The sequence below is a fragment of the Sinocyclocheilus rhinocerous genome, unplaced genomic scaffold (genome assembly GCF_001515625.1).
Source record: "Sinocyclocheilus rhinocerous isolate Xijiao unplaced genomic scaffold, SAMN03320098_v1.1 scaffold184, whole genome shotgun sequence".
Classification (NCBI taxonomy): Eukaryota; Metazoa; Chordata; class Actinopteri; order Cypriniformes; family Cyprinidae; genus Sinocyclocheilus; species Sinocyclocheilus rhinocerous.
This window is the reverse complement of record NW_015659717.1, coordinates 471,054-498,277: the sequence shown is the minus strand read 5'-3', so window position 1 is coordinate 498,277 and position 27,224 is coordinate 471,054. Positions and strand designations below refer to the sequence as shown.

At 38.1% G+C, this 27,224-nt stretch overlaps 1 protein-coding gene across 4 annotated transcripts in view; it reads left to right on the top strand.

Moving 5' to 3' along the window:
• Positions 1 to 27,224, top strand: part of LOC107724193 (rho GTPase-activating protein 39-like) — a 95,038-nt gene that overhangs the window by 64,981 nt on the left and 2,833 nt on the right. For 3 of the 4 annotated variants that reach the window (XM_016533012.1, XM_016533010.1, XM_016533013.1), the window contains 7 exons: positions 507 to 1,821; positions 9,792 to 10,428; positions 11,665 to 11,757; positions 18,645 to 18,718; positions 21,279 to 21,478; positions 23,049 to 23,140; positions 27,011 to 27,180. In XM_016533012.1, the coding sequence (XP_016388498.1) occupies positions 507 to 1,821; positions 9,792 to 10,428; positions 11,665 to 11,757; positions 18,645 to 18,718; positions 21,279 to 21,478; positions 23,049 to 23,140; positions 27,011 to 27,180 (2,581 nt within the window). The remainder of the gene's footprint in view (positions 1 to 506; positions 1,822 to 9,791; positions 10,429 to 11,664; positions 11,758 to 18,644; positions 18,719 to 21,278; positions 21,479 to 23,048; positions 23,141 to 27,010; positions 27,181 to 27,224) is intronic. The other variant, XM_016533011.1, reaches the window with a different exon arrangement.

Here is a 27,224-nt window from a genome sequence, read left to right as displayed (position 1 = left end):
AGATATGCTTCATAGCAAGAATACTAGGAACATGATAAATGTTTTTAACTTCAACATATTACAAAATAATTGAATTGTAAAATAGACTTTGTTTGGTTGATGCACATTCAAATGTTTAAAATGTTTCAATAAAAATTGTTCTGCTAATATCCAAATATCTGTTTGCTGTATATTTTATTTTTTAGGGTATTGAGTTGTTAGTAGCATGTTGGATCTATTGGTTCCAGCTATTTGTGTGATGGGAGTTGCTGCTTATGTAGAGCAGTGTTGTAGTCGAAAACTTGGACAGCGTTCAAGACCATATTTTCTTGTCATGGACTTGAGAGCATGTAGACTCAATCCTCTTCTGGTCCTGGTCTTGACTATAACACTGATGAGGAACATTTCAAATCAGTCACAAACAATTCCATTTCAGTTTTGATGCTGTTTTTAAAAGCACCTGCCTATATCGGTAGAAAAGAACAACACAGCACGTGTTAACAGTATTCTCCATTTGTGTGTTTCAGGGACGCCGCTCAAAGATGGCAGCCTGCTCCTGGATCCAAGGCTGCCATGTTGGTGAAAGTTAACAGCATTGGAAGAAACCAATCTCTGGGTCCAGCTACTGCCCACCAACTTCTCCACCTCAACCCCACCAACACTAGCACTTCTCCCAAACCAGGTTACACAGCGCAACTTGACAGAACCGGTTTGCTCAGTAAAATGGCAGTTCCTGGAGACTCCAAGCAGGGTTACCACCTCAAAAAGGGGGATGCCAACTTCTGTCTTGTTTTGCCCTCTTCTAGCTCTTCCTCTTACTCTGCCCACCAGCGCTCTGGTGCAGGTACACCTCGCCCCTCCTCTCCTCAATACGGAGCTACACCCTCAGCACCCATCTACGACGAACCTCCACCCATTGACCCCCCAATTTACGATGAACCCCCAGTGGAAATGGAGGTAGAAGGTGCGCACCACTTACACAGAGTTCCCTACCCCACCAGTCACAGCCTGCCGAGAGGAACCCAGCCTCCTAAACCCCTCCAGTTCCCCCATTCCAAACACATCTGCAGCTCCTCAGCTAGTGAATACAGTCCGGCCGGCTGGGAGTGCATTAAACACATGGTGAACGTGGATGCAGCTGCATCCAAGCACCAGCCCCAGACGTCTAACCCCATCGAGGGGCCTTCAAATACAGCCAGTCCTCAAATCCAGCCCCAGTCTCCAGTCTCTGCCCAGATTAAGAAGGAAGTCTCTGTAGAGAAGAAGCAATCATGGAGGCTGTTGGAGCCCCGCCACAGCCGTCAAAGCAGCCTGGCCTCTCATGAGTACCCAGGCCCTGCTGCCGTCACGTATCAGGACTCTGGCTATTCCACTGGGCCGTCCCCAAGTCTGCGAAGGAAGAACCGACGTCGTGCAGCTCTTGGCACTGGGTCGGGTCGACCCGGATCGGTGGGCAGCAGTGGGGAGTTGAATGCATTAAATGAGAAGCTGATGGCGGAAATGAGGGCGGTGGTAAACCGTTCCAATGCCCTTCATGGAAGCAAGGCCAGTCTGGACACTGAGATGGGCTCAGAGGCTTCTGGAAGTACTTCCCGCTCCCCGGTCAGTTCATTGAAGATGGGTGCAAGAGGGGGTGAATCGAGGGAGGATGTGACATCAAGTTACCGATCACTGTACAGGGGCGGGGGCAACAACCACAGTGACGTCATTCTGTCGCCACTGGTGACAGATGGTCTCGGAGGCCGGCAGAAAAGGACTTATGAGAAAGTGGATTCGCTGGAGAAGAGCGTAACATTGCAGACCAGCTTGTCATCCCCGGAACCACCAAGGTCACCTTCACAGGTACCAACACTTTTTGCAGCTGTCCACTTGCTTGAGTGTGTATGTCTGGAAATGTTGTTATGGTCGATCCAGTGCAGCAATCTGGCTTACTCCCTTTTCTACCAAGTTTTTCCTTTGTTCCTTTTCTTTAATTACCCTTTCCTTTTTCATGACTCTTCACATTCGATGGTCCCACTGTGTCTAATAGAGTTCCTCGGAGTGGAAAAGCAAAGCAACGCTTCCCATCCGGTCGTTGTAGAAACTATGCAGGAGATGGCGAGGCTGGGGGTTTCCTGAGCTGAAGAGGGTGTGAATGTTCCATTCTAAGGAGATTTACTTTGTCTGTCTGTGTGTGTGTGTTGTGCTTAGATTAAGAGGATTGTACAAAGGTCAGTTGTTGTTTTTCTCATGAAAGAAAATGTGCAGGAATAAGGGGAAAATGGTGAGTTTAGTGAGCAAGAGATTGATGGACAAGGAGATGTAAAGGAGTCAAAAGTAAAAGATCAGCTATAAGTGCGCGTGTGTGTGTGTGTTTGTTTGTTTGTGGAAGATGTACATATGGGAATCGGGTAGCAAGTAGGTCAGTGTAGAGCTAGAGCCAAATTACTTTTTCAGACAATCATTATGGATGACTGTATTTAATGTAGAATATGTTTTATGTGGATGGACGCATACTGGTCATAATAAAGGCAGAAAACCTATATCATTTGTTACCTGCCATCACCATTCAGCCCACTTTGTAGTGAAATTTATTGCAAAATTGCTGCTTTTTTAAGATACCCTCTCGCAATACTGGAACTATCTGCAGACATTGGAACTCGAGTAATCTGCTTCGTTATACAATGGAAGTCAAGCAGGAACACTTAACCCCAAAGTATACTTCATTTTTGTACATGTACGTTAGCGTATGCATACAGTCACACACAAAGGCTTTTAAAGTATACTTCATTTTATAGCGTTCTTGAACACTGGCGGTCGACATATGCGCTCAAGAAAAGTTCATCTTAGTCCAGTGTCTGTGCTCTTTATTATCTGTCTCTTTCGTTTCATTTTTTACTCTGAAACAGCAGCCTGGGCCAGTGTTGCCACCTTGTGGAACAACTGAATACTCTAAAAGAAATTGAATGCGCATGTGTGACCTGCGCGTGGTTACAAAAATTCAGGTGGTGCACGTACAGTATGCGCGTACTAGTCTGGTGACGAAATTTGCGTCATGCACTGCACACGGACCCTCGTGTATGCTTAAAAATGAAGGGATGCGAGAAGTTTTGATAGACCTGGTATTGCGAGACTCCTAGTTGAGTGTTCCAAGTCGTCTTTTTTTCCTGAAGCAAATTAAAAATGACATGGCTTGGCAAACAATATGTTCGGATGTGTTCTTCTGGCAATCCAAATAAATTAATACGTGTTGAAAAAAATCCTCTCCCTTCTACCACGTGCTCTCTGTTCTCTGCAGTGCCTCCTCCTAGCAACAATAATTGCAGCCATTTGAAGCGCAAAATAATTTAAGAATGCTTTTTTTCGGCGTTAAATAATGGAGCAAATGCCAGTAATTTGACGAGCACAAACGTTAGTAAAACGCGTTGCAGACTTTGGAGTGGCCTAGTCAAAGTTCTGACCTGAATCCTATTGAGATGCTGTGGCATGACCTTAAAAAGGCGGTTCATGCTGGAAAACCCTCCAATGTGGCTGAATTACAACAATTCTGCATAGATGAGTGGACCAAAATTCCTCCACAGCGCTGTAACAGACTCATTGCAAGTTATCGCAAACGCTTGATTGCAGTTGTTGCTGCTAAGGGTGGCAAGGGTGGTTTTGCTTTAGGGGGCAAACACTTTTTCACACAGGGCCATGTAGTTTTGGATTTTGTTTTCCCTTAATAATAAAAACCTTCATTTAAAAACTGCATGTTGTGTTCACTTGTGTTATCTTTTACTAATATTTAAATTCGTTTGATGATCTGAAACATTAAAGTGTGACAAACATGCAAAAATATTTGAAATCAGGTAGGGGGCCAACACTTTTTCACACCACTGTATATACGTTGCATACGCACAAAATGGGCATAGAAATGTGCGTTCGCTGTTTTCCACGCACGTATCTGGATTTATAAAAAATAACTTGCCGTAAATATGTGCACAACGTACGGACGCTCTTGACTGTGCGTACGCACTCTTTTTCCTGGAGTGAGAAAAGTAATGAAGTAAACAAGGATTTTAAACTCTGTTTTCATTTCGATATACACATTTACATTAAATATCCCACTCTCATTAATGGAGATAAGCACTGAAATTACATAGTCATTACGCAGAAGTTATACCAAAATTATATGAATTTAGAGATATTTGTAGTTAATGCGCTTAATCAATTTTCCTGTTTGCCAGTAATTTGACGAGCACAAACGTTAGTAAAACGCGTTGCGTGATTCATTTGAATACTCTCCTCCCATAAATTTTGTGTCTGTAAGGAAAACTCAGACAAATGCATATTCAATAAGGTCAGGCGCAAAAATAACTGTGTCCATGCCTTTTCAGCACTAATTCGTCACTGCGCGTCTTTAGTAAAACCTGACAGTACATTTTAACGCCAAAAGACTGTTTGCTGTTAGTAAAACTGGCCCCAAGTGTTTTGGATTCAGGCTCTACATTTGATAGCATTAGCATGCGTGTTAATGCAGTTCTTGAAGTCATTCCCACATGAGTGCTGGAAATACTGGAACATAAATTAACCTTTAGTCTGTGCTCCACCAGAAACAACCTGTTCGTTTTAAAACATAACAGAAATACAAGCCCTGGGGCGCGAGAACAGTGATCAATGATGCGCACTTACTTCGATATTATGGCGGACACTGCTGGATTCGGTGGTCGGTTGATGTTGTGTGAAGACATCTCCACAACATGAAAAATACCACTGTATTTGAAGGATATAACTTTAAAAAAAAAAACGTTTCTTTTTTAAAACACTTTGTCAGTGACAATTGTATTTACACTGCGATAAATAGGCTATAGGCTTATCTGTTTCCATTAAAAATAGCTAAAAGGTGTTCACCTTTTCAGCAAAACTGCATACATTTTATTTGATTTGAATTGTTTAAAACAATTGAAATACTATTTGGCCACTGAGGTCAAGTATATTCTAAAATAGGCTATTTATCTGAGAACTAAACAGTTTTGTTTTTATGGATATTTTGATATATTCTAAAACATAGGCTACTGGATGATTTTGACAATGAAAATGAATGTGGCACAAATGGCATTTAGTCCGTATCTCATATTTCCTTTATGTCTTGTACCTTTGATGGTGTTAAACATGGTGTCACGTGGATGGGAATATGCATGGAAATGATATGCAGATGAGGTTATGCATCGTAAAATGAGATGTGGTAAGCTCCATATATGGTGATTTCGGGGAGGAGACGGGGTGGAGATGCACGTACGCACAATCTTCCCCTGACTGGGATTTATAAAGGGATTTTTGCGCAGGTTCTGGCGTACGCATGGTTTCATAAATCGGAAAACTTTTGTGCGTACGCAAAATCTAGCTTTTGTGCCTACGTACACTTTTAGAATGAAATCTACGGAGAGTTTTATACATGAGGCCCCTGGTGCTATTTGCAGAATAATTGAGAAAGGAAAACAGAGACCAGGCCAGTCGCCTCATTCACACAGCCAGGTGTTGTGGTTGTACAAGACAGTCGGCTCTTACAGCTCACTGTGATTTGGCACATTCGGGTAATGTGTTTCGATGTGTGTGCTGACAGTTCCATTTGTCATTAGTGTAGTGCTCCACATGTGGTTTGGCTTCTCCTGGGGAGCATAAGTTGGAGTTAATATTATGGATCTTAATACACTAGGAGAGATTTGTCATCAATCAAATGATCATTAACCATTAAAATAATTACATCCGTAAAGCTAGGTTAAAATGACCTTTGCCTTAAGCACTATGTAGTCCTATGTTAATGTTTGTGAATGGATAATGTTTACTCAGTATTTCAAACACGGCCAAATTTAGAAACATGTCAGATTTAACAAAAATACACGTTTGCCTATAGTATTCAGCCTCCTTTATATGTCTGCTGGCCCTTTGGCTGTCTTCTTGCCTTTACATGCCTCATTACCTTCATCAGTCTTTTTTCTGTCTCTCTCATACTTGCACATCTGATTAAAATACAACAATAAACGTAAAGGCTGAGTTGTGAGGTTGGAAACATTGACTCAATGATTTGGTTCAGAGCAAGCTCATTACATCTTGATGGAGGCAGAACCTCACAAATGTCCAGAAACATGGAGAAACACTCCATTCTTACAATTTAATATGACCACATTGTTAAATCTGTATCACTTAGGGCACAGTGTCACATTGACGTAATGCCAGGGGGTGCCAAGACATGAAAGGATACCCTTATGTTACAGGAATATACCACAAATGTAACGTGCTAGTCGATATAGATACTGCAAATACAGATGATATCATGTTCATAACATGTCATCTCTCATTGACTGTTTTTGTAACCATAGTAATGTTAGTATGATTGTGTTTGGTTGTGTCACATGCTTGGCTGTCACCACTGAAATAATAAAGAATCAAATAGCTCACATTTCTCTTGTTGTTTTTGTAGATTTGTCTGTCCACATTTAACGTGAAACTGCAGCGCAATGTGACACGATCACATCACAGTTTTTCGTAGTCAGCCATGATTCATTTATTCCAATTGCTCGTTGGACATTGGTTATCACAGTCTGAGTATTTGTCTGGTCATGAGATTTCAAAATAGCTGCCTGACCCACTCCATGTTAAATAAAACAGCTTTTAGTCTATTTGAAAACCACAATCGAATGCAAGCTTGCTTACATTTTTCAATCCAATGGCTACATCTCAAAATCAATCATGAATAGAACCAAGTCCCACCCTAAATTTTTTTCTGTTTCAAAAATCTGTTACCAGTGATGGGGTAGCGCATTACAAGTAGGGCTGTCAGTCGATTACAATTTTTTATCTAATTAATTACAGGGTGTGTTAAATATTTAGGCTACAATGGCCTAACAAAGTATGGAACATAAAAGAAGATAATTTGAGAAACATCTTAGTATTTTTTGTTCATGCAATGAAAGTCACTAGTGACCAAAACAGCTTGGTTATAAACAGTATTTAAAATACCTTCTTTTATGTTGTGCAAAAGAAAGTAAGTCATTCAGGTTTGAAACAACATGAGGGTGAGTAAATGATGACAGAATTTATTTTTCTTTCTTTATTTTTGGTGAACTATCCCTTTAATCCCTTTAATTATACATTTTTTTTAAATAAATGAAATGATACTCTAAAGAAGAACCTAAAACTACCAGCAGGTGGCGGTAAATGTCTTTATGAGTCAGTTCGTTCAAATGGCTGATTCATTCAGGAATTAAGTAAACGGCTCTCTTTATGAATGGGCTACTGAATCATTGGTTCACACGATTCATTCAAAACGCGGATTCATTCACCCTCTGTGTTGCTCACCAGAGTTGCCAAGTCCACGTATTATACGCGACTTTGGGCTTTTTTTTTTTTTGTAAAGTTACGTGAAAAAACCCCGGGTCGAGGGTTGTGGTTTTTTGGGCTTATTTAATAAATATGGTTGCTTGTTAGGGAAATCTGACAAGCAACTTTGTTTCTTTATGTTCGCCGTATCATCCAATGCATTGATTGACACTCTGTCTGCTCATAGTTAATAGCCAACCAGTGCAATAATATAAAAGTGCTGCAGCGTAATTTGCCAAATGTTCCGCCCCCTCCTCCCCCTCATTGGAGAAAAATCAAGAAGTAGACGTAGAGGAGTGGGATGACTTTCTTTTAGCCTATTTTTTTATGTTTACAATGTTTTTGTAATGTATTAATTATCACGGGCTGTAATAAAAAACAAGTAGTCCTATACTAATACTAAGAGTAAATATGGTTCGAATAGTCAATATTTTAGTAGGCTATAAATAGGTGGCTATGTTACAGCTCCCCTTTGAAGCTCTTGTGTTTGTCTCCTTTTCCATCTCTCCAATCCTATTCTGCTCACAGGTGATTGGAGATGAGTTTTGTTCCCACTTTGTTGCAGTTTGCTGATTTTTGTAAAATAACTTCTGTTTTTGCTTTTCAGATAAAAGAGTGGTTTCAGTTTAATATGTTGCAGGCTCATTTATTGGTAATAAATAATTGATGATAAATAATATTGATGATGATAAATCATCAAAAAATATTGGGCTTGTGTTGGTCTTGTTTTTGAAGCTGCGGTTGCTTATTTATCTTGCGTGAGTTGGCAACAGTGTTGCTCACAGACGCACAACAATTCTGCTGTGGCTTTTAGGTAATATTGTAGTTGGCAAAATTGAACAAAAACACAAAATTGTGTTTAAAATATAGCACAATATTAACTTCTTATTTACTGAACTGTTGTACTATAAAATCACATTTGCACTCGTGTTCTTCGTGACAAAAACAGCACTCCTGTGATATTACTCTCGCTGCTCATGTGGTATCGCTTATCATATGATATAAATATGAGACAAAAACTCATACAGAGGCATTTTTTGCCCTAATATATTGAATTTTAGGGCATAACTGCATTTATGTTGTTGCCCTGCATCATATTTGTCAGTCCACTGTATGAAATGTAAGATGATGTACAGGTCTGGGGGTGGGGCCAGTGCGTTAACTGCGTTAAAATATTTTAATTGCGTTATTTTTTCATAACTAATTAATTAAGTTAACGCATTAAACTGACAGCCGTAATTACAAGTAATGTGAGTTACTGTACATAATCATTACTTTGTAACTAGTAAAGTATCGCATTACTTTTTAATTTACAAGAAAATATCTGTTACTTTTTCAAATAGGTAACGCCAGTTACTTTGTTTTCCGATTTATGAACTTACAGCTCTTCTGTCGCAATGTTGAGAGAAATCTAAATGAATAAAAACAGTGAAATGCAAACTCAGAATATTACTCAAACCTGCAATAATTAAATAAGTTAAATAACACAAATATACTTTATGTATTTAATCCCATTTTATTAACCAATGCCTTTGCTGCCGACATTTATCCAATTCAACCATACCAAGAGGCCAAAATGGCTTTAGATAAACATAACATTTGTGTTTCATTTATTTTTTTTTACTGCTGAAGAGTAATGAACTTTCTTCTTCTGCATCCTATTCTTCATGCAATATTGAATGGCAGCACAACTAAAAGGTTTGTTTGAGAGTGAATTTACATTGCCTTAAGCCTGAGGGAATGAAAGGGCTTTTACATTTGCCAAAATCAAAATTTGTATATATTAAAACAAACAAGCAAGCCCAGATCAGAAAAAGTAACGCAAAAGTAGCGTAACATTACTTTCTGTAAAAAGTAACGTAACACATTACTTTCCGTAAAAAGTAACTAAGTAATGCAATCAGTTACTTTATCAGGGAGTAACAATATTGCATTACTTTTAAAAGTAACTTTTCCCAACACTGTCTGTTACACTCGCATGTATGCTACAACAAGGAAGAACATATCTATTGCTACTTTCGTTCCATCATGACTGTTCCATCATGATACTTTTTATTTTAGAAATACTATTCCTTTATATGTGTATGTGAACATTTTTAAATGAGAGAAAAATGCATTAAATTCAGTTATTAAATTCATTTTCTTCAGTGTGGAACCAGTCGGACAGGGATTTTTTGGAGCATTAATGAGTTAGGAAAGAGGAAGAAAGGAGGAGAAAGAAGAGGGGAGGCAGTAATGTTTGAAGTTGGGATGCGATTTCCATATTGGGTCACCTATTTAGGGAGAGAGCGTAATCCATGTGAGCCTTTCCAGGTTCCTGCAGGGAAATTGAGTAAGCCAATCAGCTGCAACCTACGCAACACACGCACTCGGATTCAAGTGCCTGTGGCAGTCATGATGATGCAAATAAACGCTAGAACAGCTGCATCCGTACTGACATCATTCTGTTTCTCAATCTTTCTTTTTGTCTCCAGACAGGAACACTGGAATCCAAAACTCAACAGGACATCTCGCCCCAGGACTGTGACCATGACAGAGCGGGTCGTGGAACCGCCCACCTCAGCCATAAAAACAACAACAACAGTCCCCCCCCTCCTTCCCTTGCCAGCACGGGTTCTGGTTACCAGTACCCATACACCACCCTCTGCAAGCCTACACCCGATGCCAACATGGAGGACTGGGCCAGCAAGAACCTTAACCAGCACACGCAGGGACTGTTTCGCCGGCGCGTCTCCATTGCTAATATGCTCTCGTGGAACCGTGGCTCCATTAAGAAACCAATGCTGATCACCAGCGACCGGTCTGTCAAGAAGGAAGCCTGCGAGATGTTCAAGCTGGTCCAGGCCTACATGGGCGACAGGCCAGCCAGGTTGGACAAACGCCATGCGGCCCTTCAGGTGGTCACGAAGTGCTGGGGGATGCAAGGCTTGAGGGATGAACTGTACGTGCAGTTGGTGCGACAGACCACCGGAAACTTGAGTTTGAGGAGCTTGGAGGCGGGCTGGGAGTTGATGGCCATCAGCCTAGCATTCTTCTCGCCTTCGCCCAAGTTTAGGCGCTATTTGGAAGGCTACATCCAGCGACACCTTGAGCCCAGTAATGATAAGAAAAGTAGGTCATTTCAAATATTTATTATAGATAAATTGGTTTACTTTGAAGGTTTATGTCTAATGCAATTGCATTCATACATTTATAACTGCGGTTTAAGTGTCCAGATACTGTCACACCCCATTTTTTAAAATAGGCAATAAAGTGCACTATCTAAACTTAAATTGTTGTAATTTATGAACACTTTAGAATACAGACCTAAGGTTGGTCTCTTTTTAAAGAAGAAAATCAGCAGATTATTGCAAAAGTGGATTTTTTTTTCATAAAATTCAAGTATCAAAGACGTTTAAATTTACTGTAAAGAAAATGCGCTATACTAATTTTATTTTATTTTATATATAGTAAATATTTTACATAACAGGAAGTTTAAATTTACTGTAAATAAAATGCACTATATTAATATTATTTTATTATAAATATTTTACATAACAGGTTTTACTCTAAAATTGGTATAAAATTAAAGCCTTGTGTCTAAATAAGTTATGTTCCAAATTTGAAGTTGATATGAAACACATTGAGGTTCCTGTGAGATTTTATTTAGGGTGTTATACCACAAACAGCCACCGGGTGCCATCCAAACTCCATTTAATTTTTTAAATGCATTTTTCTGTCACAAATCTCAAAATAACCACCAAATATGGAATCCTGAGACTCGGACCTTTCCAATGATATGTATTTTGTCAAGATTATAAAAGGTTTTGATTGTAAAATACCGTAATACATTTTGTAATATGACAATTGACACCGCCCACTAAGGGGGAGGAGACCGCCAAAAGATTTTAAAGTACCATTTCCATGGTAACACAATGTCCGATTTCAAAATGGTTTGCACAGGATGAATCTTGGGCTTCTAAGCTTTCAAATGATATATAATTTAGAACTAGTGTAATACAAATAGGACTAATGTATTTCTTGGATAGTCCAGTGTTTTTGTTTGTGGGACAGGGAAAGGACACACAGGGGAGTGTTTATATTTTAGGCTGTCCCATATGGATTCAAAGCCTGAAACACTTATATACATACAAACAGAGCAGGCCAATATTGGTTACACTGCTAAAATTATTATGGCATTGTGCCTACCCAAACAGGATGCAACGCTGTGGAGGAGAGAAAAATAAAACGCAGGGGTTACTGCAGGTCAAACGTCACAGGTCATGGAACAATAAAGTCATGTATTGTTCGGACGGACTGTTGGAGCATATGAGTGTTCAGAATTAACAGTTTTATTGTATCTGACAGTACTGCAGCACATCATGGAGCAGCAGGACATAAAAAACAAGAAGAATTCAAAATCCGGGAAGAAGAGGAGACAGAACAATGAGGAAGAAGAGGGTGAGTTTATGGTGGAATGAGTCATTTACACAGACAATCAGGGAAACATGCGTACAGACATGAGAAAACTTCAGGAGAGATTTTGGCTGGGAGTTTAGAATTAAGGAATTGGCTTTCTTTTAATTCATAAGTTGGTATTTAAAGTGAATTGGCAACACCCGACAGGAATATATCATTCTTTCTTTTTATCATTCTGTCTTGTCTATCTTTCTATCTATCTATCTATCTATCCATCCATCCATCTCTTTCTGTCTGTCTATCGTTCTATCTGTTGTTCTATAGTTGAATCCGTAGTGAATGCTGTTTCATGTTGTTTTTCGTGTTCTGTAAGCTAAAGCATCCTTAATCTTTAACTGAAAGAGAGGCTCCAGTGTCAAGGGGGTTTGGTATTCAATGTAAATAAGGTAATCTTCCTGGTAACACGTTTGGCTGAGGAGGGAGAGTATTAATGATGCTTTGGGTCCGCTGGTGGAGGAGGGCCACTCAAAGAGAGAGCAGCTGGCCAAGCACAGAAGGGGAGTATCCCCCTCCTCTCTCCCTTTCTCACTCTCTCTTTTAGAGTCAAGATTAAAGCTTTGAGCAACAAGACATTCTGCGAGTCCCACGCTTCCCTGGCCCGTAGCCAGACTGCGCAGGCAAAGAGAGAGAGAGTTTGTGGGTTGAGAGGCAACAAAGATCCTGAGAACGTCTTTCAGTCTTGAAGCGAGAGTGATAGGAGATGGAAAGAAAAAGGCGGCTTGAGACAAAAAAAGGAGAACGGGACATTTTTATCAGGTTACACCCTCAGTGGCTGCCATCCAACTTAACCCTCAGCTTGTTCTTTTAACTCTCTTCTATATTCCTCGCGCACACATTGAGCCTTTCTCAAGAGCCCCGCTCCAAAACAAAGAGTTTGACGAGACAGCTCTGCGTGGGCTCTTAATAATGCAGCTTCAGCCTGGCCTTGGTTAATTACACTGTGCGCTGTCTTCACAGGGGCAGTGCCATGAGACATGTGCTCTCTTCACTATCACCAGTTAAGTAATGACCACTGCCACTGTTTGAGATGGAAGGCTTAAATGTACTGTCATTACCAATATATCATTTAGTACTAAATACTTATTACATGGACAGTACATCTGGAGCAAGTGTTCATGGATCACCTTTTGAGGGATTCGAACCTATGGACTTTGCCACCAGCCCCGATCTTTTAGTTCATTAACTGTTTTACATGTGATTCATCATTTTATTACTACCCTCTGACTGACTTTGATGAAATCGTTGCACTGACTGATACATCACAGTGTGAACTCAGCGAGGAGTTCAGAAGCACTCAGCGGGCGACAATTAGCGGACTGCATTTCATATCTGAAATGGGAGTGAGAGTGTTGAACCCTCTGGTGCTGGTGTCCACTTAAGTGAACATTTTAGAAGCAATTTTTAATAATTAAGGGTAGGGGTGTAATGGTTCAGTATTGTTACGCTACAGCAGGGGGAAAAATGTAACTTAACTTTTATTATTAAACAGTGGTTTACTAAACAAATTGCTCTTTCTTTAAATAAATTCAATTATAACTAATATTTTACTAGGGATAAAAATCTAGGGAGCCCTTTTATATTACTATAAGGTTACAGTTAACAATAGAGCCCAAACATAAATTCAATTACTATTTATTTTTAAATATAATAATAAACACTCAACTTAAAAAAATTGTATGCAAACATGTAAACACATAATGCAGTTTTTAAATTAACTTCTAAATTATAAAATTTCTTGTTGAAATATATGGCTGTCATAACTTGTTTCTTAACAGATTTATTTAAACATATATTAAATAATTAAGACATCACTAACAGGTAAAGTAAAATATAATGGGCCAGATTATAACAGGAAATTAGCGTGAGAGCGCAATTCCAAAACAGCGCCAATGGGGGTGGAAATTTCTGCGGATGATTAACTGACAACGTGCAAATAAAAGAACCCAGACGCAACATTTCATTTACATATCGACCAACGCAATATACCAAGTGCAGCGTAAATAAGCAGAGCCGATGCTCACCAGGTGCGGGTGATCTACTTACGACCATAGACTGTATAAAAACATGGACGTAGTGTCCGTGACGTCACCCGTAGATTTCCGAAGAGCGTTTTTGAAGCTCAAAAGTTGGCGGAGCCGGCCGTCGCCATCTTGGCAGCGTGTCACCGCGCGTCACTCCCAGATAATCGAAAATGGGCAAAGATGCGGGAGCAGGTTAAAATGTACTTAGTTACTGTCCGCCTCTGCTTACGACACAGGTGCAAAATAGTTTAAGACATGCTTTTTTGGGGCATTAAAACAATGGCGCAAATACCAGTAATTTAATGAGCGCAAATGTTAGTAAATCACATTGCGTGATTCATTTTAATACTCTCCTCCCGTAAATTTTGCGTCTGAAAGGGAAACTTTTACAAATGCATATTCAGTAAGGTCAGGCGCAAAAAATAACTGTCCACGCCTTTTCAGCGCTAATTCTTCTCTGTGCATCTTTAGTAAATCCTGACAGTACTATTTTAATGCCAAAAGACGGTTTGCGCTGGTGCAAGCTGTTAGTAAATCTGGCCCAATGAGTCTTAATATTTCGCAAAATGGTCTTCTCTAGACTTAATTTCTCTAGTGAACTAACAAGCTGTGGATACTGATGACTTGCCTGAGGTAAATGAAATGCTACGTGACATTTTGTTTTGATGCAGTTGAAACACTGATTGAGAGATTACATGAGGCATAAGATGTTCATTCCTGTTTATTTCAGTTAAAACTAGTAGTAAAGAGAAAGGGATGATCGCGCTCACTCACGCTGTGCTGTCGTTTGAACTAAAGCGTTCATACATCGCTGTATGAACGCTTTAGTTCAAACGACAGCACAGCGTGAGTGAGCGCGATCATCCCTGTCATGCCACATCATCCCTGTCACGCCACATCAAAGCATGGCATTATAGTTTGAATTTCCTGAAAAAAACACACATAATATGAAAGATGAGACTTTGTTTCTTATCAAAAGTAACAGTAAATAAAACTGGAAGTTTCCAATGAAGTTTCACTTGTGCAGTAGTTTGCTGTAGTTGTTCGGTGCACATGCATACCGAACTGAAAAATTTTCGGTACGAATGCGTGTAACTTTACTCTCCTAATTCAGGGTACATCATCATTTTCAGACCACAATGGTTGATAATCATTGACCTTTAACCATAATTTTATACTTTATGTCATTGTGCCGTTTTTGTGCTTTTCCCCATTAATCGCATAAGATGGGTTGTAGTTTCATCAATTGGGTACAGCAACACTATAGGTTTCATGTGCCATTGGCATACAATGAACAAGATCATGATATTTGAACTTCATGGTAAAGATTACAGGATTTGTGGGAGGAATTATGGTGGCATCCATGTTTGTAAGAGTGTTGAGTTCCAGCTTAGCCAGAAAAACAATGGCTTTTCAAATCCCAGCGTCGTGTGTTGTTGTGGAAGCCAAATGTCAGGAATGTTGTTGTGGTTCTAGTGGATGGAAAATATAAAGGAAACATTTCACTTGTATCACACTGCTGTCACTAAACAGTGTTCACTTGTTCATGCTGACTGAAGTGCTGCCGGTTTACTTTAGTCATCCCAAGCATTGTTTTGGCTGCAGTGGAGCATTCCATGTGACACCTCTGCACCTTCCCGCTCTCTGACTGGATGCTGGTAATGTTCTGGAACGGCAGAAGGAATGTGGTTTTACCGTTGCAGGGCCTCACCAGCTGTCCGTGTGCCCCAGGAGATGGCATTGTGGAAGGGCTGGAGTTCACAGGCCCTTTTGAAATAGAATAAACACTCTCAGAGGACTTTATTATATGATGTGGCACTGTTTTCTTTTTTTGTAAGGCTCTTTTACTCTCTCGCTCTTGTTTCAGGATGTTTTGTCGGGGTGTGACCTACTCCTGCCTCCTGTTAGAGGTACATTGTGGGGGGAAAAAAACCTGTATGGGCTCAAAGGACCGCCGTTACAACACTGGCACTATTTGTATGCAAAACAGCCCTCATATCAGCTCGTTTCATTTCTTATGGTAACTGCTGAAGCGTTCAAACTGTCATTCTTTATCTTTAAGAGGCCGATGATAAAAGTGTGTTTAACTGTAGGATAAGATGCAACACACATTCACAAATGAGTCCAAGAAGATGGGTGATGAAAGAAAGGAATAAGTCCAATAAATTAGCAGTACTGTATGATGGTATAAAAACAGGTATATATATATTTATATTTATATTTATATTTCTGTCATGACAACTCTCATGACAGGTAATGTACATGACAATGTTAATGTATTTGGTCTTGGTGGAATAGATCTTCTACGCTGCTGCTGCTGCTGCGGCAGAGCAAGTACCGAGACTTGCTAATACACTGCCAATACATCCACAACATGCTGCTGTGAGCATGTAAGAAATATTGCTGCTGCAAATATAACATACATGAAATTACCCCCATATAGCGTACAGGAATCACCTCGTAGCAGATCTATACGGGTGGAGCTGGGGAAGGTGGAGCGTTTCTGAAGCAAGCTGCAACTGCTACGGCAAGCACTAGTCATATATTTGAATGTTGAGCAGCGAGCTCATTGGCTACCGATACAGGAGAGAACCAATCAGCTGTGCCATGTGATAATGATGTCATTAGGTCAGATTGAGTTAGATTACATGAGTTGTTCAGGATACTTTTGATGGATAGAAAGTTTGAAAGAACAGCATTTTTTTAAATAGAAATCTTTTGTAACATTATGAATATCCTTGTCACTTTTGATCAATTTAATGCATCCTTGCTGAATAAAATTATTAATTTCTTTCAAAGGAATCATACAGACCCCAAACATTTGAATGGTGTATCATTCCCATGTTATAAATTCACTGATTTTGGTCACAAACCTCTATAATACATAGTGATAGAGGTATGATGACTGATAAAAAGATGGAGGGAAGAGGTTCACACATCAGGAAAGGTAAGAATAAAAATGTCAAAGGGAAACTAGAGAATAGAAGCCAGAAGTGAGAAGTGAGGCAGACTCTTGTGAAATATCTGACCTGCTCATCTAACATGAGTTTACAGCTTCATACACACAAGAGTCATCAAAACAAAAGCTATAAATCTCATCGTCTTCGTGATTCACAGACTGTGCCTGATGGCAGTAGACAGTCTCATACAGAACCACCTGTTCCTGTCAGGTCTGATATTGGGAAACTTTGACGACTGTGTGCGTTTATCTGTTTTATGAGGGTTTTGTTCAGACCATTAACTGAAAAAAAAAAAAAAAACTAATTTGTCTACATATGGACTAGTTTTTAGTTAAAAGTACATCACTTGCCATTTCTGTGGAATTTACTAGCAATTTCTGAGTAAAAATCTTCAAAGTAAATCGTACACTGAATATCCTTTCTCCAGATTTGATGATGAGTTACTACAAGACACATTCAGACGGTTTCTCCAGTACCTCAGCATGCAAATGTTATAGATATGCCTGCTTCATTTGACTGCATAATCCATCATATTAATCATGAAAACTTAGCTTTATGTTTGGACAATCATTCAACGGTCTCGTGTGAGGTTTTTTAAACTTTGCAGAGTTGTTTCAAGTTATTTCAGCTGCTACGGTGAAGAAAGAATGCTATTTTTGTTTTCATAGTGAGCTTGTTTGACTGAGCATTTTGTCTTTTTAGATTCTTATCGTCAACATTTGTCCCATATAAAACTGTTACTCCCTCTTCCCGTCCGTATGTTTGTCTGAACGTGTGAGTAATTGCTGTGAAGAGCCCTGAAGCCTCTCTGTGTCTGTTCTTACTGTCTCTCAGGCTTCAGTTCAGGCCAGTCAAACCTCAGTCACCTGTTCGCTGTAAATCTCTTTCAGACCCGTGTAACCACGTAAGGTTGTTCAGCCAAAGAATGAGTCACGTTCCCAAGAAGAAACAAGGGAGGGAAGTGCTGTGAGAGTGAGTTTAATGAAACAGATAGCGCCTCGCACTGCAGTGTAAGTCTTAGAGGTCAGTGCGTATTAGCCAGAGTCACTAGTAGCTGTATCGCTTTCACTTTAATATCAGTGTGAGCGATATTTCATCTAGCGGAGCGTGGATGACAGGTTCCATTAGTACTTTAAACGCTGCTTTCCCGCCAGTTTTTCTTGTAACAGTTAAACTTCACGCCTCATGTACCTTGTAGCTGTGAGGAAACGTTCACATCTCACTCGAAATGTTCACTTCCAGCATTCTCCCAGCAGGACGTTGAGCAGTCATGCTTAGCAAGAGTGAGGGTTTCAGTTTTCAGCTGCTGGAAAACACTTATATGCATATGAGTCACTGAAGTTGGTTTTGAGTAAAAAGAAGAAGCCCTGTCAAGTTCTGGATTGGCGAGTAGCTACTTGCACAGCACCTCATCGGTCTTTGTCTTTGTGTGACCTTCTGTGTTTGATCTCATGTTTTTAACTTGATCGGTTAAGCAAATGTATTTTTTCTGACCGTGCTGTCAAATGTTGTTGTTTGTGTTATTTCCATCTCCAACTGTTGGAATGCCTGCAAAATCCTATTACGCCCCTGTCACCCAAAACCTTTCTCTTTCATAACATGTTCGGCCATGAACTCTGAAACCATAGAAAATGAGTGGAGTGGATTGGCTTTGTTTCTAAAGACTTCTTTATTGATAAATCCCTTAGGAAAGAATTTTATGCTTAGGACTTTGATACAAGTCACAAGGCTCATTCACAAGCCAAACTGTGTTTCTCCTTAAGGCCTTTGAATTGCAGATTTGACCAGAAAACAAACTTACATTGGGTCACTCAGTGGTCAATTATGTCATTTCCTTTCAGAGTTCTGTCATTGGTCAGTAATACTGCATATTAATTGCCTTTGACAGGTCTCTCCATCAGCACTTACGCAAAGTACTGCTACCGTAAGCTGCAAAAAGTGGCCATTACTGGGGGCAAGAAGGTAAGAGGTTTTTTATGATAGATTTTTTAAATTTTTTTTTTTATGGATTTAATTTATTATTATGGATTTTATAATAATAATAATATCAGTAGATGTCAGTTGATATCAGTAGATGTTAGATTTATTTAATTGTACTGCACATTTCCGTATTAGTTTTAGTTTTAAATTACAACTACTGGCAATTAACTTTCACTTACAGTAAATCTGCAAATAATCAAATAATTACTAATAACTCTCTTAAAGGTAATCTTTAGCTAATCTCTAAATTAATATCATTTTTTTAATACATACATTATAATGTAATGCCTAATTTCACTTGCAGCATTTAAAATTATTGATTTTAGTTTTTAGTGTTTATTTTATTTATTTAGACAATATATTATAAAGGGATAGATTATCAAATTCTCTCATTTACTTACCCTTATGTCATTCCAAACCTGTACAAGTTTTTCTTCTGTTCAACACAAAAGATATTTCGAAGAATGTTGACTTCAATTGCATTTTACTCAGCAATTGTTTGGTTACACACATTCTTCAAAATATCTTCTTTTATGTTCAACAGAAGAAATAAACTCATACAGATTTGGAACAACTTGAGGGTGAGTAAATGGTGACAGACTATTCATTTTTTGGGTGAACTATCACTTAATATCGGACATTTAATCGCATAAAAATAATTCTCAGCTTGTCATATCAAATTTTTAACTCTAAAAAACACGCATTGCTCCACAGCTCAGATCTGAATCCAGCTGTGTTTAATTTTAATAGGCAGGCTATGGTTCTTCATCAGTTCTTGATTGCAGCATCGACTCGTAACATGCTCAGTGACTCCTAACCTGGTTTAACCAGACACGTAGAATTTGCATGATTCCATCATGTGATGTCAAATATAATTAAAAAGAGTTTTTCCTGGGAGTATTGTTTATTTATAGATGCCGGCACCGCTGTTAGATCGTACCCAGGAGTCTCCGAATGGTCAACAGAAGCAGTATATGGTGCAGCAGTCTAAAATTGGTCACATCTGTGAGCAATCACAGCACCGGGCCTTTAGGAGCACTCCATGAGAATTACTAATCCACTAACCCAAACTAAGAAGAAAAGGTTACAACAACCCCCCAGGCCCCTGTGTAAGACTCGTCCATGCACACACGCTTCACTGCTAACGGCACTGGCACTAGCAGAAGCTGTTTCCCCTCCCTATTTGTCCTTTCACCAGTCCCACCCTGTAATCAGCCATCCCACCTCTGTCTCCAGCGTTTTTACTGGGTGGGCTATTTTTACCTCCGCACCACACAGCTACGTATTATCCCGCTCAGCGCTGATCTTTCATATTGTGTTACAGCTGAGATAGTGTCCGTCTGTTCCACATAGTTATGAGGGAAACCCAGTCCAATCAACAGATGTTTCATGTGTCAGTGGAGGGTTGATATTCAAAACTTAATTCTGTTTCGTACTGGAATATTTCAGACAAAAATGAGGATTGTCATCATTCATTCTCATGTTTGTCTTTCTTTGTATTCTATGCAAAGGATGCATACGATGACCACAGACTGTCAAGTTCCAAAAATAACAAAAGTTCCAGAAAACAAAATACTCTAGAAAAGTATTTTTGAACATTCTGGTCAATGCCAATAAGCTGATAATTATATAAATTTTATGACTGATAACTGATAAATACTCAATATTAAAATAATTACTAGTTTGTCTGAATAAATATATATATATATAATACTTTAAAAACTAAAATCATTTGTTTTAAGCACTACAAGTGAATTTAGGCATCATAACATTTATAACTAAAAAGATTACATTTAACAGTGTTAATAAATTATTAATGAGTAATTAACCTTAAGTGAATGACAGCAAATGTGATTTAAGTGTAAAAATAAAAGTTACAATTAAATATACAACATTGGGCTGATACTAAGAAAAAAAGGATCAAATCAAGTTCAAGTTAGGATTTTTTTTTTTTTTTAAAGAAATTAATACTTATATTCAGCAAGGATGCATTAATTTGATCAAAAGTGAATATAAAGACTTGCATTGTATACAAAAAATATTATTTTTCAAATAAATGCTGTTACTTTGAACTTTCATTCATTCGTTCATTAAATCATCCTGAAAATAAAAAGTATCGTGGTTTACACAGAAATATTATGCAGCAGAACTGTTCAACATTGACAATAAATGTTTCCTGAGAAACAAATCAACATATCAGAATAATTTCTGAAGGATCATGTGTCACTGAAGACTGGAGTAATGATGCTGAAAATTCACAGGAATAAATTACATTTTAAAATATATTAAATTAGAAAGTTATTTTAAATGTGTAACAATATTTCTTAGTATTACTGTTTTTACTGTATTTTGCTCAGATAAATGCTGATTTCTTTAAAAGATTTTAAAAATCTTACCAACCCCAAACTTACGAAGTACGAAACTGATAAGTTATATTGTTCATTGAGTCTATATAAATTTGATATCACTACATTTTATTAGTTCTTTTAGTCAAATTGCAGTGACAAGTGACAAGTATGTACAATATTTGTTTCATCTGTAGGGTCTGAGGAAGCCCACTTTGGAGGAGATTGATCACGGTCGGAACGCCATCGTGACCCCGTCTCTGTTCGACAGCGCTCTGGAGGAGATCATGGAGAGGCAGAGTGAGCTCTTCCCCGAGAGGAAACTGCCCTGGGTGCAGGTGCAGCTCTCTCAGTATGTGCTGGCCCTGGGTGGAGCCCAGACGGAGGGCATCTTCAGGTGGGACATAGACAGAGAATCTTATGAATTATCATGGTGTTAAGTGTCTCATATGTAGCACATTATAATGTAATTCAAACTCCGCTAATTACTAAACTACATAGCCATCCTGAAGTATGAAGTTTTTACTTTCTCATCCCTTCTTCATCATCCATAAAATTACCGTATTGGCCCGAATATAAGACGACCCTGATTATCAGTAAAACAAATATATAAACATAACATATTTTTCTTAAATATATACATGCATATATTTTCTTTTTATATACATAAACACACAGTACACACTCACATATTATGTAAACAAAAACTTTTTGTTTGGATGCGATTAATTGTTTGACAGCACTAATATATACAGTATCTCACAGAAGTGAGTACACCCCTCACATTTTTGTAAATATTTTATTATATCTTTTCATGTGACAACACTGAAGAAATGACACTTTGCTACAATGTAAAGTAGTGAGTGTACAGCTTGTATCTACTTGTTACTTTGCACTTTTTGTTATAAAATGTTTATTTACTATTTATTCAGGTTTTTAAGGTGTCTAATATTTTGATACTTAGGGCCCTATCATACACCTGGCGCAAGTGTTTTTGCTAGTTTCAGCCCAACGCAGTTCTCATTTTCCTGTCCTGCGCCACGTTGTTTAAATAGCAAATGCATTTGGGCGTGCTGGTCTAAAAAAGAGGTGTGTTCAGGCGCATTGCCTAATATATATATATATATATATATATATATATATACACACACACACACACACACACACACACACACACACAGCAGGCCTATTACAATATGAAAATGCGTATTTTTCAATTAAAGACGATTTATAGATTTAATATGGGCTGCTTTTGTTGCTTGACACTTTTTATTGGTCATTTTGTATTTCAAGAATAAGGTCTAAGGTTAAGAATAAGCTATTAGTTATGAAAAATTGTTTTTCTCTATTTTACATTACAAAAGTGAAAGACGGCTTCCCCTTATTGATCAGGTCTCAGGTTGCACGTTTTCTTGCGCAGCTGGATGTTGGACTCATGAAAAATAATCACGTTGTTTGTATTTGCCAAAACTGATTTACTGAAGTCAAAACACGGACGGAATTGGCGTTAGCATGAGCGCCGCTTGCTGTGATCAGTCAGTGGTTAGCAGTCAAGAAACAGGACAAGGGAGGTCACGTACGGGACATATAAATTAAGCCCAATATACAGGACGTCTCGGCTAATATGGGACGGTTGGCAACCCTATTTAACAGGGACATGTTTTCTTTCAATCCTGTGCATCACGGCTCTTTCATGCCATCTTAAGCCTGTCACATTGGCTCCACCTTGTGGTCAAATAATCCAGCACACTATTCTTAGCTGGGTCCCACATGGTTCACTTGATGTGGCTACAGTGTAGTCAAAGTGTGGAGCGCAAGGGCTGAGGGCAGCATTTAGGACAGGGTTCTTAGTGCTACTGAAGTGTCCAAACACTTATGGTTATTAAAAGAGGTAAATAGCTTTCAGAAACAGACGTATATGTGTATCATAAGCAGGCTTGGCTGAAGCTGTTGTCTTCATTTTGTAGAGTACCGGGGGATATTGATGAGGTGAATGCTCTCAAGCTACAGGTGGACCAGTGGAAACTTCCAGACAACCTCTCTGATCCCAATGTCCCTGGTGAGAATATCAAACATTCACATTTATATCTCAAACAGCCCTTACATGGAGAAAGTGAGACCTTTAGACCAGAGGTTTTCAACCTTCTGGACTTGAAGGCCCCCCGTTGTCTGACATTATATCCCCGAATATATTTAGGCTACAGTATTTCTGCTATAGTTATGACAAAACTGCAGAAATGTATTAGCAGAAGCCAGGGCTATTCTATTAAATGCATTTTGTGATTCCAGAAGCTTTTTTTTTATTATTATTATTATTAAAAACAATTGTTAGTGATGTGGAAAAATTTGTTTACATCTTGATTTTATTGGGGAGGGGGGGATTAGAGTTAGATTATTTTAAATATGTGTTAACTTAAAATATTAATATAATTATAATAATAATAATAATAATAATTAATATTCATAATTTATTCATTTAAATACTCTGACCTCATGCGCAGCATCGTATTTAATGTTTTTAGTTTCTGTTGATTGTTGTAGCTGGGAGATAATTGTTCAGTCTACAAAATACTGAAAATGTCTTTCCACAAATTTTCAGCAGACAAAAAATATTGGCTGTTCAGTCCTTGCCTGTTAGGTTTAGTTTTTATCATCTATTATACTGCTAAAAGATGACAAAATGAATTATAGCAGAAAGATAAACATGTATAGTTATGAAAGCCAACGTATTAGATGTCATGGATGAATATTTATTGAGTAATCCACTTTTTTGTAGAGGGGGGTCAAAATGGCAGTTTTCACCTGAGATTCAGAGACAGTTTACTGGGGGGTAAAAATGACGTCAGAAAGATGGCAGCATCATAATGTTATTTTTACACAGAGATTGGTAGGTCTGTTAGTAAAATCTGTTGACTTTAGCAATCTTTGTTGCATTATGTGTCAATGGTGACCATTCAAAAATGGGGAAACCGCACTTTTCAAGTTTATTCTCCAAAGTTTGCAGGCCTGTAACTCAAAAAGTATTAAAGAGATCTTAATGCCCTTTTAGATATTGGGTCTTAACAAACTTTCCTTTTGGCATCTTCATTTGTAAGGCCCTATATGGTTTGGTTCCAGAGATATTTGGATCTCAATATGACTCCAGGGGTAAATCATCAAATTGTACACATTTTCAATGGTCAAAAACCAAACGTGGGTCATGTTGCAAAAATATGATACTTTTCTTTTAGAGAGGAATGTCTGAAGAACAAATAATGTTGAAACTAGAGATGTATCTCGTTTCTTTCTGTCAAAACAACTGCATTGAACATGCCTGTCTGAGTGCCATAAATATTATTTTTGCAAAGTTTGGGTGCCTAGTATAACTCAAGAAGTATTATAGATATTGCCATATGATTTTAGTTCTTAATAAACTTCTCTTTTGGAATCTTCATTTTTAAGGCCCTACATCATTCAGTCCCAGAGATATGGGGATCTCAATGAGGCTCCATTTTCAGATTGTTGAATATTACCCATTTTCAGCGCTTGAAAACCAAATGTTGGTCACTTTGTATACAGCTGATACTTATTGTATTTAAAGCGGAATATCTGAAGAATAAGTAATGCTGAAACTAGATATGTACCTTGTTTCAATCTATCAAAACTGTTGTTTAGAACATACTGTACCTGTTTGAGTATCATAAATTTTATTTTTTCCAAAATTTGCCTGCATGTAACTCTAGTACTACAGTTAATATGAACAAATCTTAATATGATTTCTGGTTCCTAAGAAACTTTTCTTTTGGAATCTTCATTTTTAAGGCCCTGAATGGTATAATCCCAGAGATATTGGGATCTCACTGCAGCTCCATGTCCAAATTGTAGTATCCTACCGATTTTCAATTGTCAAAAATGAAATGTGGTTTAGTGTTTATCTAGTCATCACTGTTGACACTGTCAAATATGCAAATAATAACAGTAACCCAGGGTCTAGGAATGTACAGTATGATACGTCAGATTATGAATGACCAGGATTAATTGTTAACTCTAGGTAAAGTATGAACAGTGTGAAATGTACAATAAGATTACCCAGATCCCATTTACCTGGGGTTTAGTGTTACCCAGAGTTAATTATTTCAAGTGAGAAAGACCTTAAATGTTTGAGGTACTATCAGTGATTCTGCCAAATATGCCATTTACAAGTAGATACTACTTGATCTATGCTTCACATTATATAACAATAAAAAAAGAAAAAGAAATTCTAGTAATTAATCCAGGTTAGGCAAATCTTGGTTTATTGATGTGAATGCAATGAAAGCAACCACTTTTCCCTATGAGGTGTGGGATGTGTTTCAATCATGTTACAATACTGCATATCTGAACTATTGGTAGCTTCAGAAGCGGTTAAAATGAACAAAATCCCTTCTTCAAAATATCCCTGAAACTAATTCAAATATAGAATCTTATGAATAGACTACTGAGAGAAAGGTAATGGTCCTCAGCTTGTCCGTTTCAGTGCATTTTTAGCACTCCGACAGGCATGTTCTATACATATTGTTTTGATAGAGGGAAACAAGGTACATATCTAGTTTCAGCATTACTTATTCTTCAGATATTCCGCTTTAAATACAGTAAGTATCAGCTGAATACAAAGTGACCAACATTTGGTTTTCAACCGCTGAAAATGGGTAATATTCAACTATCTGAAAATGGAGCCTCATTGAGTTCCCTATATCTTTGGGATTAAATGATGTAGGGCCTTGAAAATGAAGATTCCAAAAGAAAATTGTATTAAGAACTAGAATCTAAAATCATATGGCAATATCTTTAATACTTCTTGAGTTATAGGCACACAAACTTTGGAAAAATAATATTTATGGCACTCAGACAGGCATGTTCAATGCAGTTGTTTTGACAGAAAGAAACAAGATACATCTCTAGTTTCAACATTATTTGTTCTTCAGACATTCCTTTTTTTAAACAAAAGAAGTATCATATTTTTGCAAAGTGACCCACATTTTGTTTTTGACCATTGATGTGTACAATTTGATGATTTACCCCTGTAGCCATATTGAGATCCAAATGTCTCTGGAACCAAACCATATAGGGCCTTACAAATGAAGATGCCAAAAGGAAAGTTTGTTAAGACCCAATATCTAAAAAGGGAATTAAGATATCTTTAATACTTTTTGAGTTACAGGCCTGCAAACTTTGGAGAATAAACTTGAAAAGTGCTGTTTCCCCATTTTGAAATGGTCACCATTAACACATAATGCAACAAAGATTGCTAAAGTCAACAGATTTTACTAACAGACCTACCAATCTCTGTGTAAAAATAACATTATGATGCTGCCATCTTTCTGACGTCATTTTTACCCCCCAGTAAATTGGCTCTGAATCTCAGGTGAAAACTGCCATTTTGACCCCCCTCTACAAAAAAGTGGATTACTCAATAAATATTCATCCATGACATCTAATATTTTGGCTTTCATCACTATACATGTTTATCTTTCTTAAGAAAAAATATTAGCAAAATCAAAAATTTGAGCCGGGAACCTCAAATATTGGACACATTTTTCAAATACTCTCTAGAATGACTACAATCCACTCACACTAATAACATTTGTCATTGATTATTAATAGAAAGTAGCAATTTAGAGTTTTGCTTTGAAATGTAAATACAATTAAGTTTGTTGATTTTTTTTTGTGCTACAACAATATTTCTGTAGGAAGAAAATAAAATTGTTCATCAGACCATTTAATATGGTCTTTAAGACAGAACAATCATTCTCAGTAACTTTTTGTTTGCATCCAAAAACATATTCTCTCTACTTAAAGATGTATATACTATAATATAAGTGCATATATTTGTGTGAATATTACCGAATTCCTATAAAATATGGACAAGCAGGACAGGAATGTAAGGTTTCTCTCTCTTTCTCTGTGTCAGCGTCTCTGTTGAAGTTGTGGTACAGAGAGCTGGAGGAGCCGGTGATTCCTCAGAGCTTCTATAAGCAGTGCATCAGTCACTATGAAGATCCTGATGCAGCCATCAGTGTGGTTCAGTCGCTCCCGGAGCTCAACAGACTCGTGCTCTGCTACTTCATCAACTTCTTACAGGTAATGCCATTTGAACACAACCCTGCGGTGCCATACACAATAAC